Below are 23,052 nucleotides of genomic sequence, written 5' to 3' on the forward strand. Positions count from 1 at the left end.
AAGACTACAGATAAAACCAATTATACTGAAATAGTTATCAAAATGTTTTAAATAACAAGTTCACAGACTCCAGATTAGGAACCTCTGACAATACGTTTATTTTGCAGATGGCAGGGAACTGAGACCCAGATAAAGTGATTTATTCAAGTTCACAGGAATTAATGGCAGAAACAATACTGGAGCCTGTTATCTCCCAAATCCCAGGGGAAAGTTCTTGTGTTTGGTTTAGACAATTCAGCCCGGAACAATTAGATAATCCATTAAAAATGTAATCAGGATACCCATTATGTGGACATTATCTTAAGATAATCAGAAATACTTCAAAATAGAGGGGGTAGAGTGGAGTTGTGATCTGTATGGTGAACTCACAAGTACCCTGAAGGAAGTACTTTGTGTTTTTAATCCTTATCTTTTGTGACGGAATATAGATACTAATAGATACTAAAATATAATTTCCAAGCAATGGGCATTAAGTGACTTGCCCAAAGTCACAGAGCTAGGAAGTGTCTGAGGCCAAATTTGAACCCAGAACCTTCTTCTAGTCCTTTTCACCAAGTCACCTAGCTGCTCCATCCCCTCTCATCCCCCGCTCTTCACCACAAGGAAGCATGAAAAAAGTTAATCCTGAAATTTAGCAATGATACCAGAAGAATGCCAGCTCTCAGAGTGACTTGAAACAACAGGATGAGGAGGAAATCCAAGGGTATGAATCAGGGTAGACTTTTTTGGATGAAATTTTGTATTGATTGGCTGTGTCCTTGCCTGCCCATAATCTCCTGATGTTTATTTAATTTATCATTTTGGTTAGTTGCAAAGATATGACCTTACCAATACCTTTCTTCTTCCTGACTTCCTTCTTACTGTCAAGGATTCCACTCTCCACCCAGGCACCCAAGGTCACAAACTAGGCATCACCTTCAACTCTTCACTCTCTCCTCCTCCCTCCCCATCCATATGCAATCTATTGCCAAGTCTTGTCAATTTTATCTTTGTGGCATCTCTCCCAAATGCCCCTTTCCTTCTCCTTTGGTACTGCTACCACCATGGTGTACCTCATGCCTGGACTCTGGCAATAGCCTGATGGTTAGTATGTCTCCCTCAAGTCTCCCTCCACTGTAGTCCATCCTCTGTTGAGTTGTAGAAATGATTTCCTAAAACACAATTCTGACCATAAAAAACCCCTTACTCAAATTCCAGAGCCCTTCTATCACTTTCAGGATAAAAATATGAAATTAAATATTTGATGTGCAAAGTCCTTCATATTCTCCCTGACTATCTTTTGTGTAATTCTCCTCAGAAGGGAATGTATATTTTATAATCTATAATGTAAAGTTTAAATTCTTTTGAGAGTAATTTCAGGGTAAGAAATTTTCCATCTCCCCAGAATCCAGACAATGAACCTGTTTGGAGAAGGCACCATGAAGATGTCTGCAGAAATCTACACTGCATCAAGAAGATCCAAAATGAACTTTGGGGTGCAGTTGATTGAACTATGGGGAGTTGAATGCATTTGTTTTGAATGTACACTCTTATGCCAAAGGGGACTGCCCTTAATTGGCTTTTTGTCAATGCACGTAATAATCATTGGTTCATTGGTTTTGTCCTCTTTTCTTTTTATCCCCAAATTTCTGTAATTTAAAAGTTGGCTATGTTTACAAGATCCATTGGGAAGACCAGTCTTCCTCTGGATCTCAGGGTGGGAATGTGATATTGGAATTTTGGGAATCCTTGAACTAATTTTGAGGTCCCTGATCTAAACTTCCTGTGGACATTTAGGGCGATTTCAAATTACATTTCCCATGATTCCTTGCTTGTGTAATCACGTAGGCAGGAAGTGTAATAACTTAGAGAGAAGGATAAAGACTGAGAACTGGTTTGGTACTTCCTCTTTTCTGCTTTTGGCGTGGAGCCAGGATAGGAGGAGGTAACAGGGCACGACCTTTAAAATGACTCTTAGTATTGGTACTTGGTGACTACCAAGAAATCCTTTAAAACCCTAATATTTTTGAATCTTTCCTTTTATATCCATTTTATTTCTTACGCTTTCCAGTCTCAAATTTCATTTTCCCCAACTTCCTCCTCTTGTAGGGACTCTGATCTAGCGACCCTGGTCTCCTTGCTGCTCCTTGAATAAGAACCTCCATGTCCCTACTCTTAGCATCTTCACTGGCCATCCCCCAAGCCTAGAATGCTCTTCTTCCTCATCTCTCCCTCCTGGCTTCCCTGGCTTCCTTTAAGACCCAGCTAAAATCCCACCAGAAGCCGTTCTTGCTTCTGCTTAATCCTATTACCTTCCCATCTGTTGATTATTTCAAACATCCCATATGTAGTTTGCTTGTATATATATTTTTTGTAGTATTTTTTGCTTGTGGTCTTTTTTTTGAGAGTAGGCACTGTCTTTTGCCTTTTTCTTTGAATTTTCAGTGCTTAGCTTGTGATTTTTTTTTTTTTTTGAGAGTAGCACTGTCTTTGTCTTTGTCTTTTTCTTTGAATTTCCATTGCTTAGCACAGTGCCTGGCACATAGCAGGTATTTAATAAATGTTCATTGACTCACTGATAATTGGGATTTGGGGCAGAATGTTCCAAGAAACACTATGAGATATAGAGATTATGGAGTGTTGGGCCCTTTACTCTAGAAACAGTGGCTTGGCATAATAGAAAAAAATCCAAAAGTCAGAGGACCTGAATTTAAATCCTGGCTCTGTCTCTTTCACCCTGAGTGTTTTTAGATCAAGTAATACTTGACCTCTCTGGGCTTCAGTTTCCTTCCCTGTGAAGTAAAGGGATTGGACTAGATAACCTCCAGTTGAACTAGATAGCTTTCAAGATCCAAGTCTATGATCCTAAGAATATGAACTTCCTGCCAACTTTAGGATTACACAAACATGTGATTTACCAGGCCTGATGGAAGCCTGGTAGAGTCATTTATGTAGCATCATTAATCTTGTCCTTTACTGCAGCCTTTCTTGCTTGTTTTGGATTTTCCTTGGTTCCATTTAAATACATCTCTCTTTTTCCTTATGATCCTTATTAATCTTTACCTCCTGAAGTCAGCAAAGAATATGATGAGTTTACTCTGTTCTAGGCATTGGGCTAAGCCCTGGGGTGACAGAAAAGGATAATATACAGTCTCTGTCCTCATGGAGCTCACCCTCTAATGAGGGAGAAAATGCATAAATTATCATTCAGTCAAGTTATTTATAGGACATGTCTGAGATCATCAACAGAGGGAAAGCACTAGAATTGAGGGGGAGCAGGCAAGGCTTCGTACAGGAGATCCGCTTTTAGTTTGGACTTGAAAGAAGCCAGAGAAGCCAAGAGATAAAGATGAGGAAGGAGAGCATTCTGGACACGAGGGATAGTATTGGTGTCATTATATAATAGGATCAGAATTAGAATCCCGGAATGTTAGGAGGATCTTATGAACCATCTATTCTCTTCATCTACAGAGGGAAAATGACATCTTAGAGAAATAATATGACTTGCCAAAGTCACACAGCTAGTAGCTGAAAGAGCCAGGATTCAAACCCAGATACTTTGACTCTGAATCTGCTACACAACTCGCTGCATTTTGAACTGAAGCCAGTCCTAACAAGTTAGATCCATTATTAGGTTCTGTTTGTTTCTACTCACCTGGCCCCTGGTAGAATTCAAGATCCTCTCACCTTTTGTGGGTGCTCTCCAAAGGGGGAATCTCAGGGCTGGGTTCGACCGGTGGGAGATGGGAAGACAGGCAATCTTCAAATCTAGCAGCAATAGCCAGTGGCGGTGCTTGTCTCAAATACATCTCTTCCTATCTTTGTCCTTCAGTTCTTAGCCATTCTTCCCTTTCATTCTGCTGTGAAAACCCCCAACCCCTTCCCACCTCCCCCAGTCTAAGCCTGATATTGATCCCTCAGGGCTGTTATAGCCTAAATTGACCACTACTCATAGAAGTGCCCTTGGGAAAGATCTGCCACTTCATCCCTTCATCCCTTTTCCATTCCATATCACTTTGATGTTTGTGGCAGGTGCTATTTTTGAAGGCTTTCTTCTGAGGGCTGTGATTGGTGAGTGAGACCTCTGACACCTCCCTTTTCATTTTGGTTATGACTGGTCTAGTCACACAAAATGAAAAGATGCTGATTTCTGGTGTCACGATGTTGTCTTTCTCCCCAAGCCCACTCAGACTTCAAACTTTCCTAGTAAAGTCCTGGGGACCACCCTCCTTCCAGTCACTCTGGTTTTCTCAACCATTGTGTCATCTTCATTTTCTCACTTTCCCTCATTCAGATCCACACGGCTATTAAGTTGTCAAATCTTATCAAATCTGTATCCGTACCTTTCTCATTTGTCCCTTTCTCACAGCTCAAATAGCCACCATCCTAGTGCAGGTCCTCATCACCCCTTGCCTGACCAGTCAGTCAATAAATGTTTATTTCTCTCTTGCTATGCACCAGGCAGGGCAGCAAGGTGGTACAGTGGATAGAGTGGTGGTTATAGAGTCAGGAAGACCCAAGTTCAAATCTGGTCCCAGAAATTTATTAGCTGTGTGACCTAGGGCAAGTCACTTAACCTTCTTTGCCACAGTTTCCACAACTGTAAAATGAGCTGTAAAAGGGAATTACAAATCATTCCAGTATCTTTGCCAAGAAAACCCCAAATGGGTTTATGAAGAGTCAGACAAGACTGAAATGACTGAACAACAACAACAAAAAAAAACCAGGCAGGAAGGGTGCTAAACACTGATGACATAAAGAAAAGGAAGACACTCCTTGCTCTTAAAGAGCTCACAGTCTAATGGAAATGACAGAAGGCAAACAAGCCTTTTATGGGATAAATTTGAACTAATCTACAGAGGAAAGGTACTAAAATTAAAAGGATTAGAAAAGGCTTCTTATAGAAGATGAGATTTTAGTTGATACCTAAAGGAAGCCAGAAGAAGGAAGGAGAGAGAGCATTCTAGGCATGTGGAGTGGCTAGTGAAAATTCCTGGAGTCAGGAGATATCCTGTATGAAGAAGAGCAAAGGGTTCCATTGTCTCTGAAAAGCAGAGTATATGATGGTGTGGAAAATGTCAGATTAGAAAGGTGGGCAGATTATGAAGGGCTTTGAAGGTCAACAGGAGATTTTATATTTGATGCTGCAGATGCCAAGGAGTCTCTGGAATTAATTGAGGATATGTATGTGTGCATATGAGACATGATCAGATTTGTTTTTTAGGAAGATTGCTTTTATAGGTGAGGAGAGGAAATTTATGGCAAGGAGATCAAACAACAGGCTATCACAATAATACAGGCTTTATGGGGCTCTAGGATCAAGTGTTATTTCATCTTTATCTCATCTTTTTTAAATGTGTATTTTCTATGTTTTATAATCTGCATAATTATTAGTACAGTAGAATACAAATAGCACATAGTAATTAGTACATAGCACACAGTAGTATATAAATAAGTACATAAAGGTAGTATATGCCCAAACATTTTTTACTTATAGGAGCATGTGATTAACAAAATTTGGAGACCACATTTAGACCATTGAATAAATTCCTAATTAATCTATTTCCATGCTGCTTTCAAGATAATCCTCTTAAAGCATAAATTGGAACTTGTAACTTGTCTGCTTGAAAATCTGGAGCTCTCCCCATTTGTTGGTAGGATAAAATGTAAAATTACCCTGGAATTAGGATACTCAATACCATCATTCCTACCGATTTTTCCAATCCAATCTTATTTCATACTCTTCTCTTTTATGAGCTCTATATTCTAACCAAACTGGAATTTTAAGCTTTTTTCCAAACTTCATACTCCATTTCTTCTCGCCTCTGGATATTTGCATAAGCCATTCCCCATGCTTAGAATTCCCATCTCTTCATTTCTGTCTCTTGGAATCCCTGTCTTTCTCAAGACTCAACTCAATTGTTGGGTGTCCTTTGGTGTTTTCCTTGATTCTTGTCTCATTTCACTTAGTTTTCCATTTTTTCATTCGTACTATCCTTCTCTGAACCTATGGTGCCTTCCTAGCAGTATGAAATCTCTCTGAGGGCTGAGATGGTTTCTCTTTTGCCTTTGTATTACCACCATCTTGGAAGGAATTAACTGGTTAGCTTAAATAGCTAGTTCAACTACTGACTCAAACCACTGAAAGCACCTAGAACATCCTCTGCTTACATGATTTCTGTTCTAATTCAAGATAAAAATAAAAACGTACATAGTTAGAGACATTTAATATTAATTCAAGTTAACAGGTATGTATGACAGGTGGGAGGTCACCCAAGCTAGGGAAATACTAGGCCAAGTAGATTGCCACTAATTCCTGTATTGTGCTGAAGCCAGTGAATAGATCTATACTTGATAATTGATATTGTTTTTTTTTTTAATTTTAAACCCTTAACTTCTGTGTATTGACTTATAGGTGGAAGATTGGTAAGGGTAGGCAATGGGGGTCAAGTGACTTGCCCAGAGTCACACAGCTGGGAAGTGTCTGAGGTCAAATTTGAACCCAGGACCTCCTGTCTCTAGGCCTGGCTCTCAATCCACTGAGCTACCCAGCTGCCCCCAATTGATATTGTTTTTACATTATTTCCATTAGGATACAGGAAAATATCTTGGAAACCTGGCAACAAGAGTTTATCCATTTCCTTAGTTGCTAACACCATTCATCCATGTTAGAAATGTTTTCATATGTTTTCCCCCATAAAACTGAGAGCTACTTTAAATTTAATTTGAGTCAATTCAATTCAGCAAAAAATTATTAAGCACCCGTTATTAGCAACATATTGACCTGATTGCTTGGCATATATTGGAACATTCTCTCCCTTCAATGAACTTACCTTGTATCAGCAGGCTATAATGTATTTACAGATAAGTAAAAAAAAGATCATTTGAGAAGTTGAATTCCAGTAGCCTTCTGGCTGGTTTCTTCAAGTTCCTCTCTACTCCAAACCACCCTCCATTCATCTGCCAAAATGATCTTCCTAAAGTACAGTCTGACCACATCTCCCCTACCTCCACCTCCTACTCAAGAAATTATGGTAGTTCCTAATCACCTCCTGGATCAAACATAAAATCCTTTAGTGGCATTTAAAATCCTTCACAATCTACCCCCTTCCTATAGTTTTCATCTTATACTTTGCTCCAACTATTCATTGATGCAGTCCTTCCTTCCTTCCTTCCTTCCTTCCTTCCTTCCTTCCTTCCTTCCTTCCCTCCTTCCCTCCTTCCTTCCAAGTATCTGTTCCAGAAAAGCAATAAGGGCTAGGCAACTGGGGTTAATGTGACCTGCCTAAAGTTATGTAGTTACAAAGTATTTGAAATCACATTTGAATCCAGGACTTCCCATCTCCAGGCCTGGTTCTCTATCCACTGAGCCACTCTGCTGTCTTGGTGATTACTTTTTATTTACACTGTATATATCTTGTATGTCTAAATTGTTTTGCATCTTGTCTTCCTCTTTAGATCTAGAGCTTCTTGAAGGCTTTGCACATAGTAAATGCTTAATTAATGCCTCTTGATTGAGATGACTAACAATTGAGGTAGCTCAGGCTTCATGGAATAGATACCAGCTGAGATAAGGAAGGAAGAACAAGGATTCTAGAAGGAAAATAATGCTTCAGGGAAGTGGAATTGAGTAGGAGAGATTCCAAGCATGGAGTACAGCCAGAGAAAAGACATAGATGGAATGTTGGGGTGTGAATGACAACAAGGAGGTCAGAGTCACTGAATCATAGAATATATTGAGGGGAATAATGCAAGAGGAGACTGGAAAGGGAGTTTAGCTCCATAGAGTTGAGGGCTTCCAATGTGAATCTGTGACCTTTATGTCTTTGCATTTCTTTTGCTTTGCAAAAGACCTTGTAAAGAGCAGATTTCTCAAAATGTTGGTGGAAAGAATGAATACCTAATACAGCAATGTCATGATGTGAACTTTGCTCTAATGTCTGAATAAACTTCAGTCAGAGCCAGGATAAAATGTTAATACCTGACTTCATATCTACTGAGATTTTTAAGCTAAGAAAGGGCATGTCTGTTCAAGACTCAGCTCAACTCTCAGCTTCTCAAAGAGGCCTTCCTTCTTTCCTTCTTTCCTTCTTTCGTTCCTTCCTTCCTTCCTTCCTTCCTTTTCCATATTGGTCATTGTTGTAAAAACACACGGTTACAAAACTAAAACACTCAAACAAAATCGTAAATACACTGATGTGAAAGATATACATTTTACTTCAACTATACTTCAACAGTTTTTTCTCTGGAGGTGGATAGCATTCCCTGGTCACAAGTCTTTCAGAATTGTTCCAGATCATTGCATTACTAAGAGAAGCCAAGTTTTCACAATTGATCATCATATAATATTGCTGTTATTGTGTACAATGTTCTCCCAGGTCTGCTTAATTTGGTCTGCATCACTTTCTGCAGATCTTCCCAGCTTTTTCTGAAATCATCCTGCTTATCATTTCTTATAGCACAATAGTATTCCATCACCACCAGCATGTCCCACAATTTGTTCCATCATTCCCCAGTGGATGGACACCTCCTCAATTTTCAATTTCAAAGAGGCCTTTCTCAGTCCTTTTCTACTTTTTTTCTGTTCCCCCTCTAAGATTGTCTCCAATTTATACTGTACCTATCACATATGTAGGTAACTATTTGTACGTTGTCTTCCCTATTAGAATGTGAACTCCTTGAAGGCAAGTCTATAATTTTTGCCTTTCTCTGTATCCACATTGCTAAACACAGTGGCTGACTAATAGTAGGCACTTTATGCTTATTGACCAACTATATTGAAGTTAATTCCATATCATATGGTTCCCTATGGAATTCCCTATTATTTTAGATGTGATATCATAACAAAATTTAAAAATAAGAGAGTTGAGAAATCCAGAAGTTATGAGGAAGATCATTGTAGAAACTATAGACTCATCTCAATGACTTCTATACTTAAAGGCATTCATAATTTCATTAATAATAGTAACAGCATTTATATAGCGTTTTAAGGTTTGAAAAGTACTTCTCTCTACCCTCACAACAATCCTGGGAGGTAGATGCTGCTATTATTATCCCTATTTTATAGATGAGGTAACTGAGACAGAATTTAAGAGACTTTCCCAGGTTTACACAATTAGGTGTCTGAGGCCTGATTTGAACTCTGGTCTTCTTGACTCTAGTTCATTGTAACACATATGAGGATCCTCCTTCTGTTGGTTCAGATTATGTCCCATCCATGGCTTGACATCCTGTACAATTCTTATATGTTTCATGTTGTAAATCTTTAATACATGGTCATCTTGGAGGCCTTCAAGGATTCTTAACTTGAGATCTGACCATCCAACCATGTAGTTGGATTTCAGAGTCTATGAACTTGGATGGGGGGGAAATTACCATCTTTATTGCAGGAAGATTGATTTCTCTGGTAATTCTATTTATTTTATTTTATGCATTTATTCCTTTGACAAGAGTTTAGAGGCTTTACCAGGTAGCCCAAGGGGGTCTATGACAAAGGAAAAGTAGAGAACTCCTGCATTAGGTCTTTTAACATTCTATGGCTACCAGTGCTGCCCTTGGGTTGTCCATTTACTGTCACTGCCATTCCAATATGGCTGGCCCAACTCCATTTCTGATCACATGTTTGATGACAAGTCCATTTCTTATGTACATATGGACAACATACTGTAACCTTTGTGCCCATCTTAAATCTCTCTATGTGTTTTAGGTCACCCTCCCTCTCACCTCCCCAGTTCTGGTTCTCTCAATACTGTGGTATTGATTGAATGAATGAAAAAGCATTTATTAAGTGCTTACTATGTGCCAGTTATTGTGCTAAGCCTTTAGGCTACAAGACTAGAAGCCAAGACAGTCCCTGCCCTCAAGGAGCTTATATTCTTCTTCTTCTTCTTTTAAAAAAAATTAAAAACCCTTACCTTCTTTCTTAGAATTGATTCTAACTATTAGCTTCAAGGCAGAAGAATAGTAAGGGCTAGGTAATGGTGTTTAAGTGACTTGCCCAGGGTCACACAGCTAGAAGTAAGAAGCTTATATTCTAATGGGGAACACAACACATAGGGGATGGGCAGCTGAGGAAAAGTGTAGAAAAGTACACTGGCAGGCCATTTTCAAAGACTTTTGGTAGTGTTGATTTGAACTAGGTCTCAGAGCAAGACGTGGAAAAGTGGGTAGGTGAGGGTTGCACTGTGTGGATGAGATGAAGGTCTTGGGGAGTATAGAACTAAGTGATTTTAGTCCTCTCAATCTTGATCTTCAGGGGTTTAATTTAAAGGATGGGAAGGGTGATGGTACATGGTGGTGGTTGGGAGATAGGGGAAAAGGACATGGATCCTAGGAAGTTCAAAGCTGATGGTTCCCATGATTCACAGACATAAAGAACCAGTGAGCGAATACTCTACACTTTACACTCTACACTCTACAATGAAAAGTCTCAACACTTTAAATTTCTTTTTTTTTCTTTTTTTTTAACCCTTACCTTTTCTCTTAGAATCAATAGCTATATTGGTTCCAAGGCAGAAGAGCTATTAGGGGTAGCAATGGGTAACTTTCCTAGGGGTTACTCTGCCAGGAAGTGTATGAGATCAAATATGAACCCAGGACTTCCCGTCTCTAGGCTTGGCTCTCAATGCATTAGGCTACCTCGTTTCCCCCTACACTTTAAATTTCTGATGAAGTCCTTTTTGGACTGGCTATTCAAAAAATGCTATCCACTCTTTCCTCCTGGAATCCCCAAAATTTAGATTTTAAAAGAAGACATCTGTGTAGGAGGGAGTGGGTGAAAATCAGAAAGGGAACAAGTTATAGAGATAACTCCTGGGACTAAAGATACCCACTTTTGAAGAGCAGGTCTCAGAAAAATGGTCACTTGCAGAGGCCTGGAGGTGCTTTTCATTTGGCAAAGCATCTCCCTCTTTCAAATAAAGGGAACAGAATTTACATTGGGGTGGTTTCTTCCTAACTGCCTTAGCAGCCCCACTGATCACTTATTAGAAACTCCTAAGGTCTGGAGGACCCATAGCCAGGATGGAAGAACTAGGAAGAGAGTGGGAAAGAAATGAGAGAGGACGAAAACAGGGAACCTAGCTAGAGGGATTTGAAAAGTAGCCTAACTTCAGGGTATACAGCATAGCCTGAGGAGGGACATGCAGATGCAGAGTCCATCTAGCAGCTGCCTTTCTTTATGGATGACAGACTTCATGAGCATCTTCAGAAGCTGCCACTGCAGCTTTGACTCACAGCTTGTCATGCATTTTTGCCATCAGGGCTTTTTCTCTGCCATTTAAAACCTTAGGAAGTTTCCCTTCCCCCTCCCCACCCCCCTGCCCTGACAATCCACTAATGCCCCAGCTATGTTGAGCCACTCCTGACTTTCTCAAGGAAAGAATTTAAAATGTATTCTCTTTCTAGCATGAGAAGTTTTTGCTTTCCCCTCTTCCCCATTTATGAATAGCCCCAAAGAGGATTTTATTTTAATATTTTCAGAGAACTCTGCAAAGGAGACTTTATAGGTGTTCCAACTTTCATCTCCATACAGCCTTGTCTCCTGGCTGAAGGCTCTGTGTGTGTGTGTGTGTGTGTGTGTGTGTGTGTGTGTGTGTGTGTGTGAGAGAGAGAGAGAGAGAGAGAGAGAGAGCGAGAGAGAGAGAGAGAGAGAGAGAGAGAGAGAGAGAAAGAAAGAGAAAGAGAGAGAGAGAGAGAGAGAGAGAGAGAGAGAGAGAGAGAGAGAGAGCATGCAAAATCCTGACCACCTATTAAATAAGAGGTAGAAAATTATAAGAAGCAGCTCTTTGCTTCACATGCTAGCGTTTCTATAGTGAGATTATTTGTTTGGCATCTCAGTCACTCTGATGTCTTCCCTGTTGCTGCCCCCAGGATTTTTAAAAAACAGTATTCTCTTAAGGAAATTCAACTGCAGATATCATCTTATCTTCCCCTCTTTCTCTCTCTGTCCTTTTCATCTTCTCTCCCCACAAACCTCTCATTTCTTCTCTCTGGATGAACAGGATTGAACAGGATCTCAGTTCCTTTGGTTTTTGCAAGCTTTAAGAAGAATTAGCCACCCTGGGGAGAGTATTTGGTCCTTCTGATATGTGTGGCATTCATCTAGATATAGATTTGGATCCTAAAGCAAAATAACTTGCATCTATTAAGTTCCCCATTCTTAGGCTCTGGTCACATGTTGCTGCCACTGAGCTGTGTGATTGTTCTTATATGGCCCAGTGTCTAGGGGCACATCACAAATCCCAGGAACCAGTTCTCATATACAGAGGGGGAAATGAAGAACATACATCAACCATACCCAAAGATCCTCTCAGGAATCTCATTGCTAATAAAAATAGCAGGAGAGAAATTGGAGAGTGAAGTTGGGGGATTATTCAGAGAGACTTCAGAGGACGATAGATCTAGAGCTACGTAAGACCTCAGAGGTTACCTCATCCAAACCCTTCATTTTATAGATGGGGAAATGGAGACATAGGAAGGTTTTAGGTATAAGATGATTTTTTCCCCTCTCAGAGGAGCTGAACTATTTTAAGTAAATTGAAACATGGACTTTAGAATAGATTTTAGAATCAGAGAAGTGGAATGGACATTAACCATCATTACCTCTGGCATTTTCATTTTAGACATGAAGAAAGTGATATCCAGAGAGGTTAGGTGAATAGCCCAAGGTTACATAGCTAGTTAGATGCAAAGCTAGGGCTTTCATCCAGTTTTCTTGACTCTTACTTAGATGCTCATTGTACTATCCAATATTTCCTTTCTTTTTTTTAAAAAAAATATAGATTTGAGGAATGAGGAGAAAAGTTTTTGGGATTCTGTGCAGTTTTTTTTTTCTGGGATGAAAAAATTCTAAATCCCAGGGGATTACAACATTAGAACAACAGGAGTTATTCAATTACCTTTTATAGACAGTGGAAATGGACAACAATCTGGGCATCGAACTGAACAGAGAAGGAGAATGGGCTGCACTGCCTATGGGAAATGGCAAAGCTCTAATTACACAAGGGCTTTTCCCTCAAACAGAAGTCCAGGCTTAAAAAACAAAACAAAACAAAAACAATCACCAAAATCAACAAAAAGAAACCATACCAAAAAATGCTGACATTTTCCCATTGATTTGGATGGCAGCAAATCATGGAATACTATAATCTCTGAAGAAACTGAAGTTTAGGATCACCTAAAGAGAAACAAAGAGGTTTCTTCGTTTGGACAGGAGGATACTCTAACTCAGGGGTCAGTAACGTCTGGCTCTCGAGCCATATCTGGCTCTTTTGAGGGCCAGATATGGCTCTTTCTGCAGGAGCCATAAAGTCCATTTTTTTTTTTCAGGCGCTGTTACAGGAGCTGCACTGTGAGCACTGCACGGCTCTCACGAAATTACATTTTAAAAAATGTGGCGTTTATGGCTCTCACGGCCAAAAAGGTTGCCAACCCCTGCTCTAACTCATTATACATGAGGAATCATTTATGGGGCGTGGTAGAAAGGATGCATTGGAGAACTGTGCAAACAGAAGAAAAGATGGCTACTTGTGTTCTTTTTTGGCTTCACACCTTTTCTAGAAAATGCAAAGCGAGATTCCCAAGACTTTGGGTAGACCCTTTGTAGTGAAGTTATGGAGGGACGTGGCCAAGAGAAACACAATCTTTGTAGGAAGGACCCACATTAACAAGATCTACTAGATGGAGCACTATAGGAACATCAATCATATCTGAGATAATTTTTTCTGTCTTTTGGAGAACATTTGGAGGATGTGTTTGTAAAAGGCCTGGTTAGTTAATTGCCTCTGGAAATAAGAGCTTAATTTCTCAAAGACAAATTCAGCATGATCTGGTTTGGGGAGTTACCGCCCTCTTCACCCAGGAACCCATCTTTCATGATTCACAGCCCTAGTTCTTTAGCCAACCCGTTCCAATCCAATTTCAAGTGGCTTTCCCCCCCTTACTCCTTGGTGTTCTATTTTATTCTAAAACATTCACTAATAATTGGTTAACATTTCTTAGGATGTCTGAGAGGATTGAATAATAATGACATGGCAATGGATATTTGCTATTAAATATCTGGAGGTTCAAGATGGGAGAAACAGGAGCATAAAGGTCCTGTTGAGTGAGCGATGATAGATGCTTATCTATGGAATATGCTTTGAAAAGTGGATGTAATTAGACAGGTGTTTATTGATATTCCCATATAGTATAATGAATAGAGAGCTGACTATGAAGCCAAGAGGACTTGGGTTTAAGTTCCACCTCTGACGCTGTGGGCAATCTGGCTCAACTCTCATTGCTCCTTGGCTTCCCTCTGGAGCCAGGCAAACCACCTTTAATCATCAACTATTATCTCTCTTTTTTTCGTCTTCTTTAGGGTGAATATTCTCATTTTTTTCCAAAATTCAACCTACTTAATTTTGTTCTTTTCAAATAAGAGCCATTTTCAAATCACTGGATCCCCATTGCCTAGCCCTTACCACTCTCCTGCCTTGGAACCAATACACAGTATTGATTCTAAGAGGAAGGTAAGACTTAAAAAAATAATACAAATAAGAGCCATTTTGAGAAAAGTTAACTAGAAGAAAAAGACAATGTAGTAAAAGAGCTTTAATTCAGACATTAAAAAAACCCAACATCCTGGACAAGAAGGATTTTTAAGTTTTAAATATCAGAAAAGAGAATCTTCATAGGATCAAAAGTTGGATTTCCAGCTGAAAGGAACTGTTGATCTCAAAGACCTTAAGAATCAGCCTTTTTGGTTAGTCACCAGCAAGAAAACCAGCCATTTTAGTTAGTTGGGTTTGCCTGGTCCTAATGGTAAGATAGGGGCTGGACTCAATGCCTTCTTGGGCATTGTGGAAATGTCACAAGTCAGAAACATTTTGGCTTTCTTTAGAGAAAGGCGGTGGATGGGAGGAGGAGAAAGCAAGTTAACAGGCAGATAGGCTCACCCCCCTGCAGCCCAGCGTAAGTGGCTGGCTAGTCAACAACAATGAGGTCCCAGAATGGAACCAGCCCTTCCGGCCTCAAGCAGTGCCCCTCTGCTGGGCTGGACATGTGTGGAGAACAGATCTCAGCTGGATGCACAGACAGCTTTTGTATGGGGAGCTGAAGGGGAGCAATTTTCAAGGCAGGAGGAAAGAATTATTTGATGGACGTTCAGTGTCAAACAACATGGCATATCTCTGGATGGGTGGGAAATAACAGTGGCCGTCTGTCATATAGCAATAGGGGAGGGGGGAGGGAACTCTGAACAAAAGCCAACCTTGAGACTCCCAAGCTGAGTCACAAATAGCTCTACGCCTATGGGCCCATGGCCATAAATCCAAGCTCGTTTCTTACGTGCATGCAAAGGGATGCTCCAAGACATCAAAGAATGATGTCCCCGCCAAGGTAAGAAGCTTATGATGGCTTTGCCATAATATGGATCCGTGTTCTCTGTGTTAGACTGCTAGGATAGCCTCAGTTCTGAGCACTCTAGCCCAGTGGTAATTGGATCAGAGGCAATGCCTATTCTAAATAAAAGCTCACAACGTAATATTCTTTAACACTCAAAATGTATACTAGAGAAGCAGAAGGTTTACCAGAGCCAGAACTAGCAATTTTTAATTTTGGGCAGGCAGATGGTACAAAAAGGTGCTATAAATCAAGTTGTGAAGAGGTGGTGGTAACTCTGGGATACAAGAAGACAATAAATGGGGGATGGTTTCTGGGGGTGAGGACGGGTGGCAGAGTGGTCCTTTGCTAGGGAGGACCTCACCCAGATTGTGGTCATTTCCCATTCTAGATGATTTTACTAGTTGCTAAGCTCAGTTGTTTCTATGCCATTGAAAGAATGAAAATGCTATCAGTTCTCCCCTCTAAATTTTGGTGCCCTGGATCAAAGTCCTGCTTGCCCAACCATAGTTACAGTGAGGCTCACCATAAATGTAAATTCAATTTTGTTGAATTGCCCCCTCTGCTGTCATGACCTGGACTGGGAATATTAAAGAACAGCATAAACACCTTTATAGAACTGGAAAGTATGCCATAAGAGAAAGAGGCAGTTTTATATAGGGTCAGGAAAATGTTCAAGATGTGTCTTTGCTTGCCTACTGGTCAGGGGAATGAGGCAAGTGACTTAACTCTTAATACTCTGGCAAAGCTTTAAGGCTTTGGTTTTCCAGATGGGTACAGATTTGTATTGATGGAGGGAGTTTCCTCATTGTGAAATATTCTTTCCCCAACCTAAATTTTTCTGTATCTTGTTATGTAGAGATTGCAGCATGGAATCCCCCTGGAGAACTTTGGGTGAGGGGACAGTTGAGAAGGGTTGAGTGAGTTGCTTTCTGGGGGTTGAGGTGAGCGGATGACTCTGTCTTTTGCAGGGATTCCATGCTGCAATCTCTACATAACAATCCAGGAATGTCTTTTCTCTTTTTGATGTGCCTGTTTTCTCCTGTACATAGAATTGTAAGCTCTGTTGCATCTATCAGAAAAATATAGTATTGGAGCTGGCTCAGATTTTAAGGCCATCAGATTCAATCCCTTCATTTTACAGGTGATTAAACTGAGGCTTCAGAGATTGAGTGATTTTTGAACTATAGGCATAGAGTCTGCTAATGATAGGGGTGGAATTTGATCCTACGTACTTTGACATGGAATCCAATGATTTTTCTACTTCACCTTATTGCCTCTGGGGCTTTATTTTATTTTCTCTTTTTTGTTGATAAAAATTTGAAATATAACTTGCCCATTTGACTATGGTCAATCTTATTCTCCGAAGGAGTTTTTTCCATCACCTGAAGCAAGGTGAAAATAACTATTTATTACCCAATTTCATTCCCATCTTCAAACTCTTAAAATGTCTCAGTGCTAGCATAAAGGGTTGTGTCAGGTATTGGAGTTGGAGTTATTATTAATTTTTAAAGCATAGCATAAATAGAACTTCGTTTAGAGGCTGTTTTCTGGGTTTGAATCATAAGTAATCCATTCAATGTTTTAAGATCCAAGAATCTATGTTTTAAAATATTCACAGGAGCTCTCTTTGTGATGGCAAAAAACTGAAAATTGAGAGGATGCCCATCAATTGGGCTAAACAAATTTTAGTATATGATTGTGAAAGAATACTAATGTGCTGTAAGATGATGAGCAGCTTGATTTTTAGAGAAGCATGGAAAGACTTGCATGAAATAATGAAGAGTGAAATGAGCAGAACCAAGAGAATACTGTAGATAGCAACAGCAATATTGTTTGAAGAATAACTGTGAATATCCACTTCCAGAGAAAGAACTGACAAATAAGAAGTACGCATGGTATAATTTTATCTGTCTGTCTGTCTGTCTGTCTGTCTGTCTGTATCTATCTATCTATCTATCTATCTATCTATCTATCTATCTATCTATCTATCTATCTATCTATCTATCTATCTATCTACCTACCTATCCACCTATCTATCTCTGTCTATCTGTCTGCTTGTCTATGTCAAATGGTAGCTTTTTCTGGTGTGGGGAGGTGAGGGAGGGAGACAACTCATAACTTAAACAGCAACAGAACTTAAACAGTAACAGTAACCAAAAATAAATAAAAGATCCCAAGTCTAGTGAGGGTTGTTAGGTATTCATGTTAGCAACCCCCAGCTAACATCCCCAATGTGATCTCAGATTAATGGTCAGATATGAAAGTGAACATATAGTAAGAATTTTCTTATCATTTACATAGCAGAGGGTCCATGGGCTTCTTACCCTGGTATTCCTGCCATTTGATGATTATTTTTGAAAAGAGAGAAGTTCACATTCCCCCTACCTAGCCAGCTCATATTTTTTATGGAAGTGTATAATAAAATTTAATTTTTAAAAGCAGCATTGGGGGCAGCTAGATGGCTCAATGGATAGAGAACCAAACCCAGAGAGACAGGATCCTGGGTTCAAATGTGACCTCAGATACTTTCTAGCTATGTGTTCCTGGGCAAGTCACTTAACGCCCATTGCATAGCTTTTACTGCTCTTCTGTGATTCTAAGGTGGAAGGTAAGGGTTTAGGAAAAAAAAAAAAAAGAAGAACCCAGCATTCTTTCCTAACCCTGTGGGTAAAGCAATAATTTACCATTACTTTTAGTTGAAAATTTGCAACATTATCTTTTAAAAATATGAACTCTAAATTGATTCTTTTTCCTCTTCTCAATTTTTTCCCATTATTGTGATAAGATACCTTAGTGCCTTATTCTCCTAATTTTGATTATATTCTTTTTAGAAAAGAAACCCTTTCCATACAAACTTTTGGTTCCCTTCACCAAAGAAATATAAATGAAGTGCTTAAATCCATTGAGAAGCAGAGTAATATAATAGACAGAAGACCAGCCTTAGGAAGCCTTGGATTTGAGTTCTGCCTTTAATACTTAGTTGGCTTTATGACCCTGGGTAAGTCATAGTATCTAAGTATCTCTATGCAACTCTTTAAGGTGATAAATTACAGATGAGTTGTAGATTTTCAGTGGTGGAAGGAGTTTTCACGTCAGGAGTTTCTGACACTGAGAAAATCCTATGTTTGACTTTCTCCTCTTCCACTTGTGGTTGTATAGAGTTCATTGTTATTCTGCTCATTTCTGCTGAGTGTTACACTCTTCAAAAGAGACCGATTTCCTTCACTCTTTACTATCACACTTTTTTTTTCACCCTTCATGTTTTTCTTACCAACTGAATGCTCCCTACTTGCCAACCTGGAGAGATTGCTTAGTAAGTCTGATTTGGCAGCTTGACATTATTAAATTTGGACTTCCTGTCTCAAAGCTCCATTTTTCTCCAGGGTCAGAATCCCTTTAATCAGAGGTAACCTTCTTTCGTTAAATCATTGCAATATTTCTTCAGCAAAGGCATGGATTTCTCTAAGACTAGAGGGCCAGCCCATCTATGCAGATCCCAAATGTATTTGCTCTTTCAAAAGAGAGTGGCAAATTTTGTGGCAAATTTCACATGGAAGTATCCAAAAGAGTCATTTCAAACTTGGATCTTTTATGATATTTGAACCTAGGGTGGACCCTTCAGCCTCGATATAAAGAGTACCCAATAATTTAATGGCATAATGTGAATTTTTATGGGGCTCATCTAATTCTACAGTCAGATTGCTCTTTGAACGGTCCGTGATAAATCTTCACTCGCTCTCTGGAACTGTTCAACACACAGGTTAATTTCCCACTATTGATTTTCTCTGCTATGCATCTTGAATTCTTCAAGATCTCTTGACCTACACAAAATCTCTTGGTGACTGTCAATTCAAGAAGAAAAGCCTTTAACAAGTCTTCTTGAAAATTCAGTAAAGAAAACTAAATGAATCAGTCCCTATTCTTAGGCAGGACAGTTTAACTGGACATCGTAGTTAGCTGTCAAAGATGGTGGAAATCATTCAAATTGATAACTGTTTTGTGCATTAATTCAACTTTCTAAACGTGAATGCTGATGCTGTGCAAAAATCTAACCAGCGTAGGAGGTAAAGTATTCATACTGGTCTTGCAGAGAGAGAGAGACAGACAGAGACAGAAAAGGAGGGAAGAGAAACCGAGATAGAGAAGTGGGGAAGAGAGGGAAGGAGAGAGAGACAGTGAGAAGGGGAAGAGAGAGAGAATAGCTAGTGGGAAAAGCATTGCTTCTAACTTAGATCTGGGTTTGACTCTTACCTCTGATGCTCACTATATATATGATCTTGGTCGAATCAATTATCCTCTTTGGACCTCAGTTTCCTTATCTGTAAAATGAACTAGCTGAGCTCTAACTATGATTCCCAGCTCTCTATAGCATGATACTATGGTGAGTTCATGGTGCATAAAGGAAGCAGCACAAGACTAAGTAGCAATTAAGAGGCTGGGACTCTAGGTTTCATTCTGTCATTAACTGTGACCTAAGAATATTAGATTTTAGTTAAAAAAATCAGGTTTAATTTCTGGTTCTATCCTTTATTATGAAGCCTCTTTGGGATTCATTTTCTTCATTTGTAAAACAAGGCGATTGAAGGAGATGACCACTAAGATCCCTTCCAGTTTTAAGCCCATGATCATATGAATCTTGGGCAAATCACTTAGTATCTCTGGCCTCAGTTTTCCAATCTTCAAAAGATGGGTATTGGCCTACATATTTTCCATGATGACTTATAACTCCAATTCTTTGATTCAGGGGCCAATGTGATATTGTTTGAGAGCAGAAAGAGGTCTCTGGAAAATAAAGAAAAAAGGGGAAGAAAGCAAATAATCTTCCCATCTGCCCAGAGAGACTGAGAAATGCACCATTTGTACAATTCTGTCACATGTAAAGGTACTTTAATGTTTGTTTTTCCCTAGTGCCAACAGAAATGACCTCTCTCTTGAAATACTATGCCATTTGCAAAAGGTAGTGTCAGAACTCTGGTATTAATAGAAATTTCCACTACGTGGTTCCAGATGTAACAAATACAAACAAAACAACTCTTCTTGTAAGCTCCTAGTATTATGCAAACCGAACTGCTGGGAACCTGTCATTTCAGTTAATGATGGAGAGCCAGCCCTTATTATAGTATCTCCTCATGGATACTAAAGAAATTATGCCATATCAGCCTTACTCCATTTCCTGCCTTAGTAAACGTTATGATTGAATAAGAATCAAACGATTCAAGTCTCCAAAGAGAATGGAAAGGTAAATATAGACTTCCTGAGGAAATCCTTCTCCAAAGTGCCATATTGTTTTACATCTCCTGTGACATATTTCTCTCTGGAGTGAGTTGGTGTTGTTTTATCACTGGCCTTGTACTAGATGATGAATTTGAAAGTTAGCTGATTTAAGCGATATACAACTTCACAACAGATTCCACTGCTCTAAAGGTTAAAAAAAAAAAAAAAGAATGGATCTCATTTCTGCAATTGTAAAATAAATGGGTTGGGTATGTTATCACATGCCTCCAGTTCTTAATGATGAGGAGTTTGGGAGTTCTTAGCTGGAGTAGAACTAAAGCCAAGCAGATGTCCACATTAAATCTGGCACCAATATGGCGGGCCCCTGGGAGTGGAGGTTGCCAGGCTACAAAAACAGAACAGGTTAAAGCTTCCCTACCAAGCAGTATTGGGATTGGACCCAAGTACTTTGAGTCTGGGTGAGACAACCAGTTTCAAAAATAAAAATAAAATGAAGGAGTTGGTCTAGATGACTTTGGAGGTTCCTTCTAACTCTAGATCTAAGATCCCAGGATACTCTAAAATGAATTGTATTACTTCAACAATGAATATTATATGGACTGTCAGTCAGTCCAGCTAAGCTTGGAAGAGGCTCATCATCAGGTTGGCTTGAGGATGACCAATGTTTTGGCCATGGCTACTCCACGCTTCAGCTTCCATTCAGTTACAGGGGAGGGTTGAGCTGTGTTGGGGAGACGGAGTATGCACACCAATGGAAGGACAGCTCCTGGAAGCCCGGCCATGAAAAAAGTCCAAATTCTAAGTCCTTGAACCCTGCCCCCCTTGCCATTTTAGTGACAAACAGAGATAGGAGTACTCTAAAGTCAGCTGCAGCAGTCTAAGGGTTAAACCTGCTTAACCCATTTTTTATTAAGAGAATGGCACCAAAAGTATAGTTTGTCCACTCGTGGGGATAGCCTACGATCCCTAAAGTGGGGCTAGTTCTAAACCTGTGATAGCTTCAGGTTTTCCATAGCAGTCATGCACTCAGTTTTTTCCCCCTCCCTCCCCTATCCCTCCCCCAATTAATAGCATCCATTCATAGCTACTCACTACTGCAGGATTTGACCTGAGAAATGCTAGGATTTTGTTTCACTTTATTAACTCAGAAGTTGTTTTGAAAAGTCCTTAAATAAAGTTTGCCCTTGACCAGCAAGGGAAATGCCAGTCTGTAGTTCTCCGAAGCAGCTGGTGAGGTTCTCAGCCAAGTCGTTCAGTTGCAGGAAGTCCATGGTGGCAGCTTACTGGGCTCTGCCATGGCATCTCCTTAATCCTTTAACCAGGCTTCCTGGATCTAGGAAATTTAATTCCTGACTCCTTCGACCCAGATGCCACTGGCCGAAATTTCATTTGCAATCTGCATATCATTGTCCCTTTCGTCCTCCTTTCTTTCTAGGAGCTGAAGTTGCTGTTCACTTTTTCTAAAATAGTCATGTTAATGTGTTCAAAAATCCACTGCTGAGTCTCCGAGAGAGGGTCACATCTGTTCATGAAAATCTTCTTCTCTGATGGGTTGCAATCAATGCAGCTGTTGCTCACTGGATGGAATAAAGTTTTGTCCTAGAGAGACCAGGAAAAAAAAAAGAGAGACTAAAATAAGTAATGATGGGGACCTCAAATATATTCTGAGATTCTTTCATCAAGTAGGATTATAGGACACAATTGGACAGATTTTATTTGTCTGGGTTATATTCTGGTTTTTTAGAATATGACTGGTGTTAAAATAAGAGACAAAGCTAAATACTAGGTGATCTGGGTTTTAAAAGGTTTTTTTTGGGGGCTACTTTGTCATTGCTTGGAATTTCTCAGGGGTGGATCAAGGCTAGGTAGTGGAAAGAGCCTTAAACTAGAGGTCACATAGTCCCATCTCTTCATTTTACAGATGGAAAAAAAAAAATGAGGTCCAGATTTGAAGTGGCAGAGGTGAGATTTGAATTCAGGTCCTGGGATTCTTAGGGCATCTAGGTGGAATCGTGGGAAAAGTGCCAGACCTGGAGGCAGGAAAACTCATCTTCTTGAATTTAAATCTGAACTCAGACACTTACTAGCTCTGTGACCCTGGGCATGCCACTTAACCTTGTTTGCTTCAGTTTTCTCATCTGTAAAATGAGCCGGAGAAGGAAAGGGCAAACCACTAGTATCTTTGCCAAAAAACAAAACAATGTCATGAAGCATCAGATCAGGTATGCTCGAAAAACAACTGGGACTCCAAATCCAATGCTCTTGCCACTCCATCATACTGTTCCTCTCCTGGGAGTCTTGGAAGAAGTTCTATACTCAATCCACATTCAAATAGAGAGGATACATCCTTTATTTTCTTGACCAAATGCCCCAGGCTTTTTTTTCCCCTTTCCACCCCCTCCCCAGGCTTTTATACATACTGTAGCCAAACTGAAGGGATCTATACTTTTGCTT

At 39.7% G+C, this 23,052-nt stretch overlaps 1 protein-coding gene across 1 annotated transcript in view; it reads right to left on the reverse strand.

Annotated features, from left to right (window-relative positions):
* Window positions 1–22,029: 22,029 nt before the first annotated feature.
* GALNTL6 (polypeptide N-acetylgalactosaminyltransferase like 6) overlaps window positions 22,030–23,052 on the reverse strand; it is a 1,524,971-nt gene continuing 1,523,948 nt past the window's right edge. The window contains exon 12 of the mRNA XM_044680037.1: window positions 22,030–22,197. Coding sequence (XP_044535972.1) covers window positions 22,030–22,197 — 168 coding nt within the window. The remainder of the gene's footprint in view (window positions 22,198–23,052) is intronic.

This window comes from Gracilinanus agilis, chromosome 6 (assembly GCF_016433145.1).
Source record: "Gracilinanus agilis isolate LMUSP501 chromosome 6, AgileGrace, whole genome shotgun sequence".
Taxonomy (NCBI): Eukaryota; Metazoa; Chordata; class Mammalia; order Didelphimorphia; family Didelphidae; genus Gracilinanus; species Gracilinanus agilis.